At 41.5% G+C, this 18,357-nt stretch overlaps 1 protein-coding gene across 1 annotated transcript in view; it reads right to left on the reverse strand.

Annotated features, from left to right (window-relative positions):
- LOC105386956 overlaps positions 1-16,465 on the reverse strand; it is a 37,740-nt gene extending 21,275 nt beyond the window's left edge. The window contains exons 1-4 of the mRNA XM_048624895.1: positions 16,187-16,465; positions 6,329-6,572; positions 970-1,078; positions 100-124 (exon numbers count right to left, since the gene is read on the reverse strand). Of these exons, the coding sequence (XP_048480852.1) occupies positions 100-124; positions 970-1,078; positions 6,329-6,565 (371 nt within the window). The 5' untranslated portion in view covers positions 6,566-6,572; positions 16,187-16,465. The remainder of the gene's footprint in view (positions 1-99; positions 125-969; positions 1,079-6,328; positions 6,573-16,186) is intronic.
- Between the last annotated feature and the right edge of the window lie 1,892 nt (positions 16,466-18,357).

Raw genomic sequence — 18,357 nt, forward strand, 5'->3', positions numbered from 1 at the left:
ATTGAAAACTTTAGGATTTGTTTTAATTCATACGTAGGTAAGTACATACGTGTATAAATAAACAAGCAAGAATAAGCACCGAAGGAAATAAACACTTACTCTTTCACCGGTATCATGGCAACATCTGTAACGAAACGAACACATCCATTAATAGACACATCACAATGCGCACGCGCCGGCAATCGCAGACTCGTTAGCATCACAAGCGCTAACAGTTGACGCACAATAGGCGATACACGATATTCGATTTCACATCTCAAACCGGCCCTATGTGAGACACCTATTTAAAACTCTATCAAATAACTACAATAGCGGTCGACATTTAAGGCTTTCCTTTTCGTTTGTCGCATTTTACGCAACGCTAGGTAGAAGAGTGGAGTGCGACGGCTTGCCTACGCGCTTTCTCGATTATCGCAAAAACAACACCACAATCGACCCGCCTCCACTGTGGCGTAACTCAATAAATTAATTAGCATATCGATGTGTACGTTTAGTTGTTTGAATCAAATATATTATAGCCAATCCTGACAGAGATTATGAAACGTTTTGTAATGTTAATGAAGTGTGCGGTAATATTTTATGACAGCGCAACTATTAATCAGATTACAATCTGCGTTGGCCTCTATTCGTAGCGTTTCGTAGCGCATCCCGTTGAATTCTTTTGTATGGGAGAACTTACTTTGGCGCGCTACAGAAGTATTTTATAGGTATTTTTGGAGCACAAATAAATACTTGGACACAAAAAAGTTTTATTTATCTATATTAGCTTCAGGCTGTTTTTACCAGCATGCGGATTTAATCACGCACGCGGGATATGATTGCCCCGCACGCTTTCATACATACTGTGCGCGGCAATGCGGGCTCATTGTAACGAGTGGAATATGGCGTGCAATCCCGCGTGTGTGATGAAATCCGCATGCTGTTAAAAACATTCTCAGTAACGTGGTAGGGGGTGTAACGCGAACTCACTTCTGACTTTGATCTTGAGTCGCGCCTGCGTGGCGATGTAGGCGGCCAGCTCGGCGTGCACGGCGTCCTCCACGCGGTACCCGTTCACGCTCACCACCTGGTCACCGACCTGGAATATGGGCACTGCTGTAAGTATATTGTCGCACCCTCAGAACAAAAGGGACTTAACTCAAAATAGTGTGCAATTTTAAGAAGAGTCCCTTTGTGGGTTAATCCTTTTTCGTTTTTGGGGTGCACTATGTAGGTATAACAATCAAAAGAGAAAATCAATAAAATGGGAAATATTTATAAGAGCTCCCGTAATATAAACGTCTATTTGTGACTCGAAAATGGTTGTATTATAAAGCTGCCAAATAACCACCATAAATTCTATAACCAGCTGTAGATTTTTCAATATAAACTTAGTCGCTTTATGAGATGTTTATATCTTGATGGCCCTCTTTTCAGTGGTAAATTGTGCGTTGTAGAATTCAATAGGTAAGTAGTATACGACTATAACCCGGATGACTTGCTTTTGAATTACCTAGTCACTGTGATGTGCACTTCTGAGATTTGGAAGGCATATAACCAGTGGCTCAACTTTACGGCCTCTCCTTTTTACGGGACTTATTAAAATTCAGAAAACATTAGTGACCATTGAAAATATTTTTTTTTTATAAGTACATACTTTCAGCATTAGCCTTCACTGCGTGTTCGAAGGTACTCAACATTAAATCTCTAAATAGCGAGGCGTCGTCGCCGCATATCTAATTGATTTTCGTTAACAATTTTCGTACGTGAGCGCGGCTTAGTGCGTGTTATACTTAGTTTCACCGCCAGTTACTTAAATTCTTATATTTTACTAGAAAAAATGGTTGCCACCTGTATAGATAGAATTAACAGATTGTATTGTCTGTAACTACTTAATGTCAATCTTATAAGAAATTACAATGTTATGGTACTGTTATAGCTACAAAACATGTTTGTTTTGTCACGCGAGTAGCTACACACGTGCACACCTCATGCACGAGCCGTGAGTGTCGTGATGGATGACGCGGGCGCGATGGAAGACACCGAGCTGTGGCCAATCGCACATGTTCCACAAACCAGCTACCATCTCAGATCAATCTAACCGATAGTGTGGAACCAATTTTTAATTAAACTAACTAAATAAATGTATGGCTCGCACTAGATTCTATATACTATTACTGATCCGATATGCCAGCAATAAATCTAATGGAATATAATATGTAGGTAATTCAAATTAAAATTATACCAATGCGATGTGAACTCAGAATCAAGAGACAACGTTAGTTGCTGTTCTCTTGATACCGAACTTTTTCCTGCTAAATTCCATTAACAAGCAATTGTTCGTGAGAACGGTAAACTATACACCCACTGTTTGATCGGAAGTTTCTACGGAGATTTACACCGCGCACTTGGAATAATTCGCTTGTGTTTGTTATACGATTGAATAGGACGCGCTGCACGGTGGGAACAGATCACGACCATACTGGGAGAAACGAACTCACTCAATTAACATATTTTACGGGAGCTATCGATTTTTATTCAGGCTGCGTATGAATGTCAATGCTAAAATCGGTTCCGAAGACGATTTGTAATGCAACAATCGAAACATGGTCCCCATTCTCAATTGTTTCCATTCGCCTTGAAACATTAGCAGAACTGTAATCTGGAACAGGAAACAAGCTACCTATATGTAGATGAAGTGGCTGCCAGCACCCACAAGCAAGAATAATGTTTTCTAAAATGTCGAAACAACAATGGACTATAAAGTTATTAGTTCGGTAGCCATTGCGACACGGCTGCAGCTAACCGCTAAACGCCCAACCGCCGCAGCCGCCGCCGCTGCTCAAGCAATTCATCGCTAAAAAGAAATGCTTCAAAGATTTGTTGCGCTACATTGTTGACTGAAGTGAGAACATTATTTGCCAACGAAATATCTGTCATACAATTTCATAACTCATGGGGCTCTACAAATGAAATGGCCTAGTTATTGGCGCGGTTTTTACCGAACTGCGTAAGAATGCGGTTCATATTGTACGTCCGTGACCTCAGCTTTTGAATAAAAACCAATTACTGCATAGAAAAGTTGAACTATCATACATTACTTAACTATATGTGTAAGTATGTTGTTTATTTCATTATTTTGTGATGATGAAATTATAACTTTTAACTGTTCAAATTTTGTCAGGATCGTGGCACGTGGAGGTCCATAGCCTTCGCCTACCCCTCTGGGAGACAGGCGTAACTACATAATATGTCCATAATTTATTTGGTATCAGTCACCTGATACCTACAAAGTAAGTACTTATTATACAACACTTCCTCTCTGTAACATTCAATATGATCTACTTCCTATCTCAGATGTCATCAAACTACTCGTAGTTAGTTATCTATGTATGTAGTTATAGGTACCTATGTACGTATATACCTACTAAGATACAGCTGATTCACAGTGAATGTATCCGCCGGACCATGTCCATAGCAATCGATTGTTGTTTTGTTTTATAAACACATGCAGGGGAACACGGGCAGGTGGCTACTTGCATATTCAGTGAAAAGTAATGTTCCTATTCCATTCTAAATGTTTGTGTTTAGTAGCTCAGTGCGACAGACCGTGGCCTACTTTCGCAGCGGTCAGTAAATCGACCATTTGAAGTGCGCTTAAAGGGATTATTAGGTACCCAGTCATTTCTTTCCAATGATTTCACTCCGGTTACCGCGTTTGCGAAATCCCCAGTTATTTGAAGGCTACTGCTAAAACCGGGCTATCGATAACATCTACAAGCCCTGATTTAAATGAGCCGCTAGCGATTTCGTTGAAACAATTAAGATTGGTTGCGGCGGGGTGAAAGATATCAGGAGCTTATTGAAAGTTGCTCCTGGCATGAAGTTTGAAAGCAAAGGTTGGGCTGAAAGGAAAGCCGGCGCGGCAGTGTTGCGTGAGATGTTCAGCACGAATGGCCGAGTAATGAATGTGATAGTGACGTCACGTGCGTGGCGAGGAGGGCGCTGTGACGCGGCCAACACTTTCCTCCGCCGCCGCCGCCGCCGCCGCCGCCGCCGCCGCCGCCGCCGGTCGTCGCGGCATGTCGCCGGACAGGTCGACCCGTGGCCCACATATCGGCCAACTTTCGATCAGACTTTCGTTCGAACTCGTCTTTTTGCGTGTGACGCAGCCGCCGATTACCAGACCCGCTGACGCCGAGACGCCGTAAGGAATTTACTTTCGTAAACGTATTTACATAAATATCGGACTGACCGCAAAATTTAACAACACATTTATACGGTCTGACCACACGCAAGAGCTTTCCTCAACGTCAAGTTCAACCATAACCTAGACACTGCAGTGTTGTTAAGTTTCCACCTGGACACCCAATGTCATTAATAACGTCATTTCATTTATCGGTTGGCTAAGTTCAGTCTAAAGGCATGTAAGTTACACCTAAATTTACAGCTGAATCAATATCGCTGAAACGCGTGTGTGGACGTTATCGGTGAGTCATGTGGTGCGATAGCTTTGTTTCATTACGTTACATGACTCTTGTATGCAAAATGCAAACATGCGAGTCGTGAAAACATTCGGTACATTCTTCAATAATTATGAAAAAAAACTTGCAAAGTGATTTGCATAAGGCAAGCGCCCATGAAGTTGTTAGCGCACTGAGCGAAGACTTCAAGCTTAAACGTGTATGCAGAGCCGGCGGTCATTAACCCGGTTAAAGGACCACATTAGCACTTTTCTATTTTAGCGAGCATTACACAAGACGTAAGTAATAGCGTTGAGAGGCGCCCGCGGCCAGCCCAGAGGTAGAAAGTCGCCGATCAGCCGTCGGTAAGTGACTGACTCACGCACCGGATACCTAGTTACACCTCCGAGGCCTTGCCTGAGAACATACACAGCTTCTAATTGTCCTATAATTACAGCCGCACTCGATATAAATAGGCCTCTTCCTGCAGTTACGCATCATTAAACAGACCGACGCTGACCAATTTCTTTCAATAATTACATAGGCATTCGTGTCTTGGAGATTTTCTAATAGTTTTGTGATTAATTAAAGGTTGTTGAATGTTGATTTCTCACGCGTAGTTTGTTGGCACGGAGTGCACAATTACAATATCGGAACCAGCTGTCGGAAGGTGGCTCGTCACGCACCCCGGTCGGCGGACGCTTGCGACCGCGACCGCAGCGCCAGCACCCGCCTCGACCACTCCTAGCGCTACCTCATCAACTAATAAAACAACAATGTTCTTGCCTTACTTCCCAGAATCCTCGCAGTTCTCTCAAAAGTCAAAACACCTCATTGTTAATAAACTAGCGGATGTTCTTACCCACTTGCCAGATATTTTGTAACATCATTGTTTGGAAAGTAATCGTGCGAAAATATAACACAGAAATGTGCGCAGATGTATGCATTCTTTCAGTTTAATATATATCATAACGAGCAGACGTGATATCATTACGGTACAGTTTTAATTAAACAACTCATTACCTACTTGAACTTTTATGCCCAGTTTCACAAAGAAAGTTTTAACGTTGCTCTGTTGGATATTTATGATAAATTGTCTAAACCATCAGCATGTGAAAGATACAATGTCTGTTATGAAACATTCTGCATACCAGTACCATTCTGCTAATGTGTGTATGCTTGTCGAAATTGAATGTACTGGATCGTACTCGTATTGGATCGATAAACAATACACGCGCGCATGTTCATTACATGCCATTACGGATACAACGAGCCCAGCCGCAGCCGCGATTACAAACAACGACGCAAGCCTTAATGAAGTGCTTGAACGAGTGTTTAACCCAGATCCAACGGCCATCATCTAATTGTAGCAAGATTGGTTTGTGATGAGGGAGACTCGGTTACGTCAGCGGGCGGTCGCGAGAATGAGTTGCGACAGGTAACCTCGGACGCTGGTAATTGTGTAGCCGCGGTGTACAGTGGCGGGCACAGGGCGCGGGTAATTACAACGAGGAGGTGTTCGCACGACGGACTCCCACAGTGTCGCCGTGGGAAACTGTGCCGCGCGCCAGCAACCAGCAACACTGTCAACAATCGGACCTCGGAATGGTGCCCCTAAAAACCCGTGGACCTACAAGAACAATCGAACAATGCCATCAAGTGTTAGGTACTTACATAATATCAATTGCTCAACGCCAGATAACGATAATACCTTGTTACATGCGAAGATATGTTGATATTAAAGTTTCGACAGGTGAATGTTTTTTAACTAAACATCTCTCATAACAGGTGCGTCCTCTGCAGTTACCGTTAGAGAAACTGCTAGCGCTTAGGTGTGAACACATTTAGAGCAGAGCTGTAAACTGGGCTGTGACGGTAGTAATTACCTTGAGTCCCTGGTGGTGCGCCTCCGAGTTGAACTCTACTTTGGAGATGAAGAAGCCGGTGGCGTGCTCGCGGCCGCCGCGCAGGGAGAAGCCGAAGGCGGGCGCGGACCGGCGCGGGCGCAGCAGCCGCACCACGCGCACGCGCCGCTCGTCCGCGCCCCCCGCGCCCCCACCCCCGCCGACGCCCGCTGCGCGCGACGCTGACGTCGTCGTCGATGTTGTTGATGCTGCGTACATCTTCACTCTGAAAATAAGAACTATGCTGTAGAGGTCTGAAAGAATTCCTCAGACAAAACACTGGACTGTAAGCAGGCATAACAAGTTTATTCTATTCTATGCTATAAAGTTATCTTGTGTTTTAGTTTTCCGTGTGTGAGATGTCAAAAGCGAAACTTATGGTTCCTATAGTAGCCTTTTCAGTTACATTTCAGTTCGCAATGTTGGTAAACTGTTAAGTGTTTTATGTACAATAAAGTTATACTACTACTACTACTACTACTAAACTGTAGGCTCATTATCATATCTATGCATTACCGATAACTGAATCGATATAAACTATCAAGATAACTGTGTCTATACCTACCTACAGTTAAACTCATAAACAACAAACTAGTATACCAACATAAACAAACCACAATCGATCAAGAAGAGCAGCACCTGTTCCAACAAGGTCACCGAGAGGCGGCGATGATGATGGCTATCAGCTAATGTTTTCACAAACGTATTTATAACGGTGTGGATTGTGGACACACGAGAACACTCAAAACAAACTTTCCAAGTTGCATAACGTATTATCAAGTATCACTTATTTGTAGATTTAAGTAAGTAGATACGTAAGTACACTTACCTACCTCACCTCTAGTAAGGCATTACGTTAATTTTTTTAATTTAATTTATTTTATTCAACAGACAACTAAAGGTCTAGGTATATTAGTTACAATGTACTTAGCCTATGTTAGTATCTATATTCTAAACAAATAAAACACACAGTACACAATTAAAAACACACAAGAGCTATCTTACATTTGTGAGATGTACCTGTCTGTAGTCCACCAAAATCCCAGCAAGATGACACATGATGGGCGAGTCGTACCTCCCACCTATTGTCCTCAGGATAGAGTTGGAGCTGGCCCGCACCCTGCAGAGCAAAGAGGCGGCTCTCTTTCGCATAATGGCGTAAAAATCGTCCGTACGCGCGTCAGCAAACATGCCCGATGCACTGCAGAAACGGGGCAACCCCAACAACATCCTAAAGCCGTTGTTGTATTGGACTCGCAGGGCGCTCATGATCTTCTGCGTGACGTTGGTCCACAGGCTGCACGTGTAGAAGACTTGGCAGTATGCTTTGAATAGCGATATCTTTACTTCTCTACTACAGCGCGCAAACCTGCGGGCCAACATGTTGCATCTGATCGCCAGCGCCCTGCGTTCCCTTTCAACATCAGCATGGTCCTTGAGGTCGTCAGTTAGAAGGTGCCCGAGATACCTGAATTCGTGTACCTGCTTCAATTCTGCCCCATTAAGGGTAATGGCGGAGACACACCCAGGGCACCTTCCCCTGACGGCACCAAAGACCATGCATTCGCTCTTCCTAGCATTATAAGCCAAACCGTGAGACATCGCAAACGCTTCGCACGTGCGAAGCAGTTCCCTTAATGCTCTGACTGTAGGGCTCAGCAGCACCATATCATCAGCATAGCTGATATTATTGATACTAACATCATCAATGCGACAACCGATCTTTTTACTGCTGAGCTCCACAATCAGATCATTTATGTAAAGGTTGAAAAGCTTGGGAGAGGTGATTCCCCCCTGCCTCACCCCACACTCCAACCTGTACGAGGTAGAACACTTACCGGCCCACCTGACATGGTTTACCTGATTGAGGTACCAGTACTGGAATATACGCAACAGCTCCGCCGGCACGTGTCTTTCCCGGAGTTTAGCCCAAAGCACATCGTAGGACACAAGATCGAAAGCCTTTGAAAGATCCAAAAACGCGGCATACACTGGTGTTTGTCTTTTTGTGTAATACTGGACCGTGTGCTTCAGACTAAGAATTGCACTCTCTGTTGAAAGACCCGATTTGAAGCCGAACTGTGCGTCATGAAGATGGAGATATCCCTCCAGAGCAGTGTCCAGCAGGTTGTCCAGCACCTTTGCCACAATGGTAGCCAGCGAGATGGGCCGATAGTTGCCCTTGTCCGCCGTGTCTCCAGTTTTATTTTTAACAATGGGAACGACCGTAGTTCGCATTAAGTCATGTGGGAGGTGCGAGTGGCCCATACAGAGCGACAAAAACATTCCAAGCACACGCGGCAGGTGGACGCCCGCGTACTGAAGGTGCTCAATGCTGAGACCATCGTGACCTGGAGATTTCCCTCTGGTCATTTTCTTTAGTACCGTAGCCACTTGTTTGGCAGTAAATCGAACTAGGTCAGCATCAAGACACGCCCCAGCATCGACCACCCCCTGCCGCGGTGGGCCTAAGGGAGACTGCACTTTAAAGTGGCGGTTTGCTATCTCCTCCGGTTTATTGATACCAGAGACGCTCACAGGCAGTCCAGGCTTAGCGTTAAGTTTATTCGTTGACTTCCAAAAATTTTTAAAATCTTTGGCTTTACGATAAGATGCTATGATGTCAAGCATAATCTGCTCTTGGTGTTTCTTGCACCACTTAAGTTTGCCCTTATATATTTTTCGAGTAAGACACATATTATCATATACATCCCCTGACGTGGGCATATTATGCCATAACCACGACTGATATGCGAGTCTGGCCTGCCTGTGAGCGTCACTGACATGTCTGTTCCACCCTACTACACGTCCCCGCTTCACAGTCTGCCGCCGGCCAACATGACTACTGACAGCTGATTCAGTTAAAATACTTATTATACTGGCATACATGCGATCTAAAAATAATTAGTAATAATTAGTAATTAACGAGATTAGGTAGGCAAAGCACCCAGCACTTGCCGTTTTGCTTGAGCAGTTCCTAAATATGGCTCAGAAGATACTTAACTTTCGCTTAGTAGGTATAAGTACCTATGTGGACAAGTATTTAGGTACTCAGAGCTAGGGCAGAGGGTACTTCAGTTATAGTCCTATACGCATGTATAGTTAAATGTAAATTAACGGAGCGTAAATAGGTCGGAATTAAGTTATTAAGAAGCCCTACAAGTGTGCCTCACACATTAAGAACTAATAGCTCTGTGACCTGAAACACTTCTGTTTCCATGCTAGTGTTTATTGTAGATCTATATTATCATCTTGTGTCTTATCAGCGTAGCTAGATAGATACTTAATCATCAGTTTTATGGAACTTACAATACATACCTGGCGTATGTACGTCCTATTACATACCTAGATGTGAATGTATATGTATATAGGAATGTTATTGTGTTTCTTACTTCTACTTACTTTAAAGTCTTACGGTATGTAAAATTAATTCACTAAAGAGGTGTATTGGCCTGGAAACATAATGTACGTACATTTGTACAAGTCTAGTTTCAGCATTTTATACTCATAAGATAATATCAATAAATACACTCACGGGCAATGAAAAGGTTCCTTTGAGAAAAGCACCAAATTACTCCTAAACTGAAAAGGCTATTGCTTAATGACGCCTTCTGCAACATTGAAGTACATTTTAAAAGAGCATGGAATGGGGATGGGGAACTAAAAACGGTAATAATTTTTTAAATTAAATTGGGGTCGTTTGATGTCGTTATTTTGTGAGTGAAACTTTTTCATTGCATTGAGTGTATATTCATAATACGACTTTTCTAGCAAATGAAACTCGAAATTCGAAAACGAAACGAAATTCCAAAGCAACCGGGTGACAAGATAACTAACCGTACCTAACTCAGTAGGAAACTGCTGAATATAAATTATAGCAAAAACCATGGTGACGGGATAACGTACCAAGAGTACATAACTACATACCTATGTCCATCTTTCAAACTAACGGCATCGCACGCAAAGCGCATTCCACGCATAAGCTCCAACCATCAAGCTCTACTACAGATCTGTACATTGAGCAACAAGTTGAACCTAAACATAAAGAAGCAATATTCCCCTTGACATTATCGATGTAACACCGCAATAAAGGTTATTTGAAATGTTAAGTTAACTACCGTCAGTTTTGTCGGAGTACAAATATTTTTGTTATTGTGCCGTCTGTTCTGTTTGAGATTGATAGGTACCTACTAAGTTTATACTTACTGGGTACGTTTGATGTGTAATCGAAGCTTGATAATGTGAGGAACGTATAATAATGGAAAGTCTGTAAAGCCCCCATGCCCATGACATGCATAAATATTTCGAAAGGATGCATAGATAGAGTCTGACCGAATGGAATTCATTTGCAATCAAACCGAATTATTCGCCATAGGTACGATGCAACAATGCTAAAGGGCTAAGGATGGAAGAGCAGCCTCGAGACGAGTGATGCAAGGGGCGGGGGCGGCGCGCGGGCGGGGGGGTCGGTCACAGCTGGTGCAATAACCTCCGCGCAACCTCTGCATGCAGCCTGCGACCTCCCTGCCGACACAAACTAGCCTCTATCCCCAGGGCAGCTGGAACCAAATACCATTGCGTCTTCCACAGTCATTCTGCACTAAATGCTAGTGTTTGTTAACATCTCTAACGCGCTGCACTAACACGATTAACCTAATTGAGCTGAAATGCACTTCGGTAATCAGTATCATGTTACGAGGTAAAATATTATCTGTTTGCTCAGCAGCGGTAGAAAGCGCGTCCCCCGAGATGCGCGCGATATCGTGTTAATTTATAGAATTACTCGCTCGCTACATCTTTCTTGAAGACAGAAACAAGATTGCTGACATCAAATCATAATAGACCGTAAAAAGTCTGTAAAAAAACTAATACTTAGAGGAGATTCCCACATAATGTGCATTCTATTGAAATAAATCTATTCAACATGACAAAATCATGGAAGTGAAAGTTAATAGTCTCGATAAAGCAGCACTTGCCGCAAAATATTCCGCCGAAGTCCAAGTCGCATCGTTCAGGAAACTTAAATAAAGCTCTATCGACAATACAGCACTTTAAAGATAATTTGGTTCCGGACAGGTATGTAATCTATCATAATGAGATAAAAACCTGTCAGTGTGACCATAAAAGCATGCAATATGTTTTATGGTGCTTATACAACACGAGTGACACCTCACATGCATGACATAAGCATATTTTATGTGCCGCTGATAATACTGAGCCCATTTCATCTTCACCGCTAATCTCCATTTGCCAGCGGGTATGAGGAACCGCAGCGTGCTACGAGTATGAAACATACACGCATGTTTAAAATGAGCGTGGAGTTCCCCTCATAGTGGTATGTGCATAGTTTGTGAAGCGTTACATTAGTAGGTGTAGGTGCGATATGGTGGCCGGTGCTGGCGGGCAGGTGGCTGCGCACTCGGCCGTGACCCCCCTTGCCCCTGCCTCATCCCGCGCAACTGTTCTACGCTTTTTACCAGGGTAATGGCCTCGGCCAATTCGCTGACTAAAACGCTAAATATGATTATTTTGAAGCCGTTCTAACCCTGCCAGCTATCAAGTATCATATGGACTCAAAACAAACCAGTTTCCGCCGTACGGGGAAACGCTTATATTATCTTGATTTGACGGACGCGGACGTCTTCAAGATAACGCTCGCAGAGCCGACCTACGTGTCTGTCTACCTGATGCAGGAGACGAATCTGCTGCCAGATAATAGAATATTTAAATGAATACGTAATGGGTTATATAAATACAAGATGAGTGATCGCACTCGCTTACAAATGCATCGGATCAATAATATTGCTAGGTTACCACTCGAAAACTATCCGAAATGGATTAACCACAGTGACGAGGGGAGTCCTTAATTTCCGGTTAGACCGGGAAGCCTGGTACGGAACAGTGTTCGAGGCATCGGGTTGCACGAGACAATCCCACCTTATACCATGCCCTACCGAGTCTACCGCGACATAATCGATTTTATCCTCCGTTTCTTTTGTTTACAAACGCTTCGATGAATCCCGATATTGATTCAAGCTATTCATCGCTACTCAGATATTCTGCAATTTTGCCGAGTCGTATAAAAACATGTTATTTCCTCGGACGGAATATAACAATTTATTAGCAAGATAATGTCGGTATTCAGGTATGTGACCCGTGTTCTGAGTGGAACTAAGCCATTCGCTGCTAGAAATGCTCGTCTGCTGGCCTGCCACTTCGCATTTGCAATGCAAACGAGTCTTATGGCTCGGTGTTTAGGGTAGATTTGGTTTGTGTGTTAAAGTTTGCAGGCTAGCAATAATGACGGCTGGACAAACCGGCCGCCGCGGCTCCTCGCCAATTAACCGCGGGCGACCTCGGCGGCCGCGCCGACACCCGCCAGCGATATTACCAATAGATAAACCCGCTCACATTGTTATCGCTTGCAAATTTACCAACAGACATCATTATATTAGCATACAGTTAAGACAATTACTAACGAAACAGCTTAAATTTCTCTGAGATTAATGCAATCCGCCCGCGTTTCAATTAATTAAGAAACTGGAACAATAGGTGCCATAAAGGGTATATAACATAGCTGTTTAGATAACACGTTTACTGAGATCGTGAGGCATTACGAAGCACTTGCCTTAATGGCGATGGGAAAGATCCAAAGCTAGCGCTCAGTTGAACGGTTGAACCTAGTGGCAGGCTGGGCACAGGTAGGCGAGTACCCAAGTACTACCATCCTAGAGATCAAGTTGCGCAATCAAACGTGCATCTTGAATTCTTGCCTTTGTATTTGTACACCTGCTGCGCCGACGATCATCCTCGCTCTCGCGCCGATATCTACGGACGCTTAGATAATCCAACTCCGACCGCAAAGCCCAATTGCTATGATTACTTTGGTGTAATTAGATATAACGATCGAAGGTAATAGTTTGTAGCATTTGAATTTTATTGCACTGCAACTACCTTTACTTATTAGGGTAAATAGTGAAAGACGGAGTTGAAAGAAAGTTAGTAATCGAACACTTATAGCTGGTACGCTAAAGAGCGTAAGAAATCGGTTGAAAAAAGCTGGAGTGCTCCAAGAATGGGTGGAAAGTGCGGGCGCGACGCGCGGGTTTCACGCGCGGTCGCACGCTCACCGAAAGCTTTTAATTTCTCATAGCTATTCATTACTTGTTAACATTCTCACATTTTTTCACATGTCATCTCATCGACATACATCTTAACAATGTATCGGTGATAGACTATTAGATAAAGCTATAATACACAGGTAGGGAAACCGCAATTGTATTTATTTCGTAATACGTAAGAGCCTGCTAAACTTTTCATTTTGGCTACTTAATTGTTGTCTAGTCAATATGATTAATTCATAGATAACAGCATGTGAATAAACAGAATCCCGATCGGAAGGGTGTGTTCTGTCTGGCCTGGTCCACCAATATAAAGTTGTTCGGTGTGCTGTGAATATAACAGACATAGATCTCAAAGTTCAGTGGCGCAGTGAACAATGCTGAAAAGCTAATTGACTGTTGGGGTCAAAAAGTTCTAGAGTGAAAACCGAACATGAACCACCCGGGACTGATGATAAATCACTTAGCAATGTCATTATATTATTGCATTCTTAATTAGGTAGCCCACCTTTTACCTATCCTTATTCTCAAAACTACGTAAAATTCTGAAACAATTACATAACACCTACGACTTTCCATTGATTGTCCAAGACGTACAAGAAAACTACAAAATATATACCGTATTACGTAGTTTTTGTTTCCTCTGCACCTAATTACCTGTACCACTCTGGCAACACCCTGTATATATGTAACTATGTGAGCTGGCGATTACACGTCCAGGACGGCAGGCAGGATGCCAGACAGGTTTCATCTAGAGGCGGTCGTCGGGCAGTGCAGCAGTGTAAGGGGATATCTAAGGATTCCGAGCGTCAGCGGACATGCACACGGTATAGGATTACGTTGCTTAGCTAATTCTAATTACTGCCTTATTTGCCTGCCAGTGTGCTTAAGGAAATACAAGATAAAGATTCATATTTCCTGAATAGGTCTTACTATTACCCATTTATATGCATATTATACTGATATATGTAGATAGGTAGCTTTATTATACTTAAATAATAAAATTTACCATACATTTTGAATGTATGATTTTATCGTAACCAATAGGAAATAATAGTTCGGTGGCTACATGAAAAAAGTATCTCAATGTCAAGTGGCCGCGCTGCATTAGAAGGTAAAATGGAGATGACACTATCAGATTTTCCTGATAAGCGTAACTTTATCCGTTAAAATGGATTGGATGATAAAACCCCACTTAGTTTATTTACTCAATAGTTTTACAGTGTTGTAGAATAGCGTCCACGTAGTAATTTTGTAGGGAAAAAACAAAATCGAAATGAAACGGATTGTATCTACATATCTACTTATTAATAAATATAGGGGTACTGACTTCGTTGTTATAGTTCAGTGCACTCATGGCTGAAGGTTTTTCATGAGATGTTGTTGTAATTTTCACGCTAAATGAAGTCATCTATAGTCGAGAATATAGTTTACAGGATTATTTTTGCATCAGGAAGCCATGTAAAAGAAAATATACATTCACGGGCAATGAAAAAGTTCCAGTCAGAAAAGTACCAAATTACTACTAAGCGGAAAAGACTAGCTTAATGACGCCTTCTGCAATGTTTATCTACATTTAGATGTGCACCAGGATATTACCAACTAAAACCGTAAACACTTAGTTTAAATTTCCTATTAAATGTTTTAATAAATTGGGGTCATTTATTGTCGGAATTTTGCAAGTGGAACTATTTCTTTGCCCGTGAGTGTATCATCATGAGGTTCATTACTATTTTACGCAAACACTACTAAACGGATTAATATTTAAGTATAAGAACCTTTACAGTGGATAAGTATAATAAGGAAAATTGAAAAGAATATGGTAACTATGTAGTTAGTAAAATAAAAATTACTCCAAATCGTTTCACGCTTTTCAGAGCTACGACAGACAGATGGTCATTGGACTAACACCCATTCCCATTTATATCACCTTATTATACCATTGCATATGTAACCTTATCTAAGAGGTTAAGTGCATGTTGCGTCGAAGGTCCCAGGTTCGAATAACGCGGCTCAGACATAATATTTGCTCTCGGGTCGGATGTTATGTTTGTTTAGTGTGTGATAGATACGTAAAATAATTATGACTTGGTGGAAGGAACATAATATCCCTACATTTACATACCCACATAGGTATCCCTAAGGCTACATTTAAGATCCATTAAAATTATATCTTATAATATAGGCATTGTTCTTATTAAGATAACGTAAGAACATTGAACTGTTCCGTAACAGATTTAATCACAAACAAAAGGCCCATTAGATGGCTATAAACTTTAAAAGTTTCGTTTATGATTGCACAAATATAAAGAATCCGTTTCTAGATAACGCCATTCAAAATAATGGCTGCCTTAATTTTGTATAATATGGTAGTTTATACTGTACAGTGTACCTACAGGTGGTGCTCAAAAGGTATATGATAGGTAACATCTGAATTAAGTGAATATTATGTAAAAAAATAATAATATTACAATGATTTTGTTTGGTATTATATATAAGTACTTAAATTTAGAATATTTTTAATAAGTATTAATCTTGTTGTTCGGTTAAAATAATAGAATTTTCCAACCAATGAAGTTGAACTTTACTAACTTTGTAGTTTTGTTTCACTAGTAGGTCCTTACCAAACTACATGGATATGACTGTATAATGTAGATATAACATAAAATAACTTATTTAAACAGTAGCGACGAAAAACAAATAATAAAAAAGAACTCACCCTTTTATTACTTCAGAGTTGAACTACCGATGAAGCACAGTCTCCGTTAAAACAAAAAAATCAAGACAACATCCTTTCAAACTTAACGAACTCCATGCACTGCCGTTCAACTTGTGCAAAGTTTAATCCCTCGTTAATCCATCCAAGTGTCACATTCGCATGATCAAACATAGAACCATAACTCGCGTTTATAACAATATTTTTATATTCACGGTTAGTTTGTTTATAGCACAGGTCGTCGGTCGCGGCCGTTGCGTGCGCTCGGCGCGGGCGCTCCACGCGAATGGTAAAATAAAGAGCAGTCGTCAGTCGACCAGCGAAAGAAAGTCCGACGTCACCGCGCGAGCGTCCTCTCGCATCGCATGCTCATGTGACACCAACGGGTACTACATGCATCAAGTTCAAAATGTTCAGGAATTTCAGTCATCACAAAAATAAAACCACACAATGAATAACCACATATTTTATTAATGGCACAACAACTCTAAAACTAACACGGGTCAGCATTATCACATCGGGACCGTTCTCGAGTATTTCGTGTGGATGTTTGCGGCTGATAGGTACGATCTGTGGCGGATATGCTGTTTGTGTTCCAAGTCTAAAATATCACCCAAAAATACAGTCCACTATTACGCGCAAAACATTTCATATACTTTTTGGCTGTAGTTTATAACTAGTATTTACAATAAACATCTATGTAACATCGATTTAATCAATAATTTTCTAAAATACATCAAGTTTAACAACAATATCGCTATTTTATTAGGCTTTGTTTTAATTGTCACTTAGAAACATACGTATCTTATGCATATGCCCTGTATCGGTGCGTACGTAGCCTCTCCTAGTGGCAGTCGCCCCGCCCGGCCGGTCGCCGCGGCACGGGGACTCTGCCGCTTCTACATAAACACACAACGCTACTTCATAAACTCATGCCACACTACCTAGTGATCGTAAAACAAAACGAGCGATTTCATAAAATATAATGGGTGTAAATCTTTTCGGAATTAACTAGGTATTTCACGAATGTAAATCATCTTAGGAAAAACACGACAAATATCAAAATAAATTCCTATAAAAACAATGGCTACTGTAATTAAAATACCACAGTTCCTCTTAATTCTATAGATAACTCTAAAATTAATACAGATCTAAAAGACAACTCTAATTTTCTAATCTTTCGACAATTTGTCTAAAATGTAGGTAAGTTGACACATTGATGTGCAATTCCTTTCATAATGAATTTAAGTTTGAGCCCTAGGCCGGTTACAAGTAATTACAAGAATAGTTTAAAAGATTTCACCTAGTGATAATCGACTAATCTGTCATAAATTCTCTATAAACTATCTACTAATATTCTCTCACAGGTAACAAATAAATAAATAACGTTTTCAACGTCTCTTTAATTTCCCTAACACACCTAATCGACGAAACGTAGTACATTTACTTTTAATGACACGAACAATCACAGCTATACTTAAGTCTAATAATACCTTTTTGTATTGTATTTAGTTAAATGTTATAAATTAGAAACAGTTAAGAATCGCTCTAAACATATAAGTTTTATTGACGCGACGATCAAGCACCTGACTATTGGCTAACAATGTACACGTACGGTCAGGTGCAAATAAACCTGACCCCCCTCTCAAACTAACAATGCTTCTGAGGGGGTCAGGTTTATCTGCACCTTACTGTACAGAAAAGCATCGTCATTTGCAACAGTATAAGTACCTTGAACTCTCTATACATCCATTGACAAAGTAATTAATGTATTATACAAGAAGGAAAATTAACAACATCCATATATTTTGAGCAAAAACAGTAATTGAGATGGAACAAGAGTACGAGTAGAGTAAACGGCGATTTTGATTCCAGTCAAATTGAACAGTTCAATTCACGTAAGTTTTCAGTTTCAGGGCCCCTTGCAAGCAGTATGGGACAGACAGAATGCTTCGACACGCGCCATTGGTTTGGCGTATGGCTGCCTGTGGCTATTCGGCTATTGCGTCATTCACGCAATCTGACTGCTTCCTTATCACACAATTTTGGTCAACTCAAGTGAATTGTACTGTACTTATATAAAATAGCTTTTTCTGACTGCCGAATTAAAAATGGTAGTTTAGAATGAACGGCTAGAGCTGCAGCTCAGACGGATCGACTGGACGTGCGCGCGG

Source organism: Plutella xylostella, chromosome 13 (assembly GCF_932276165.1).
Source record: "Plutella xylostella chromosome 13, ilPluXylo3.1, whole genome shotgun sequence".
Classification (NCBI taxonomy): Eukaryota; Metazoa; Arthropoda; class Insecta; order Lepidoptera; family Plutellidae; genus Plutella; species Plutella xylostella.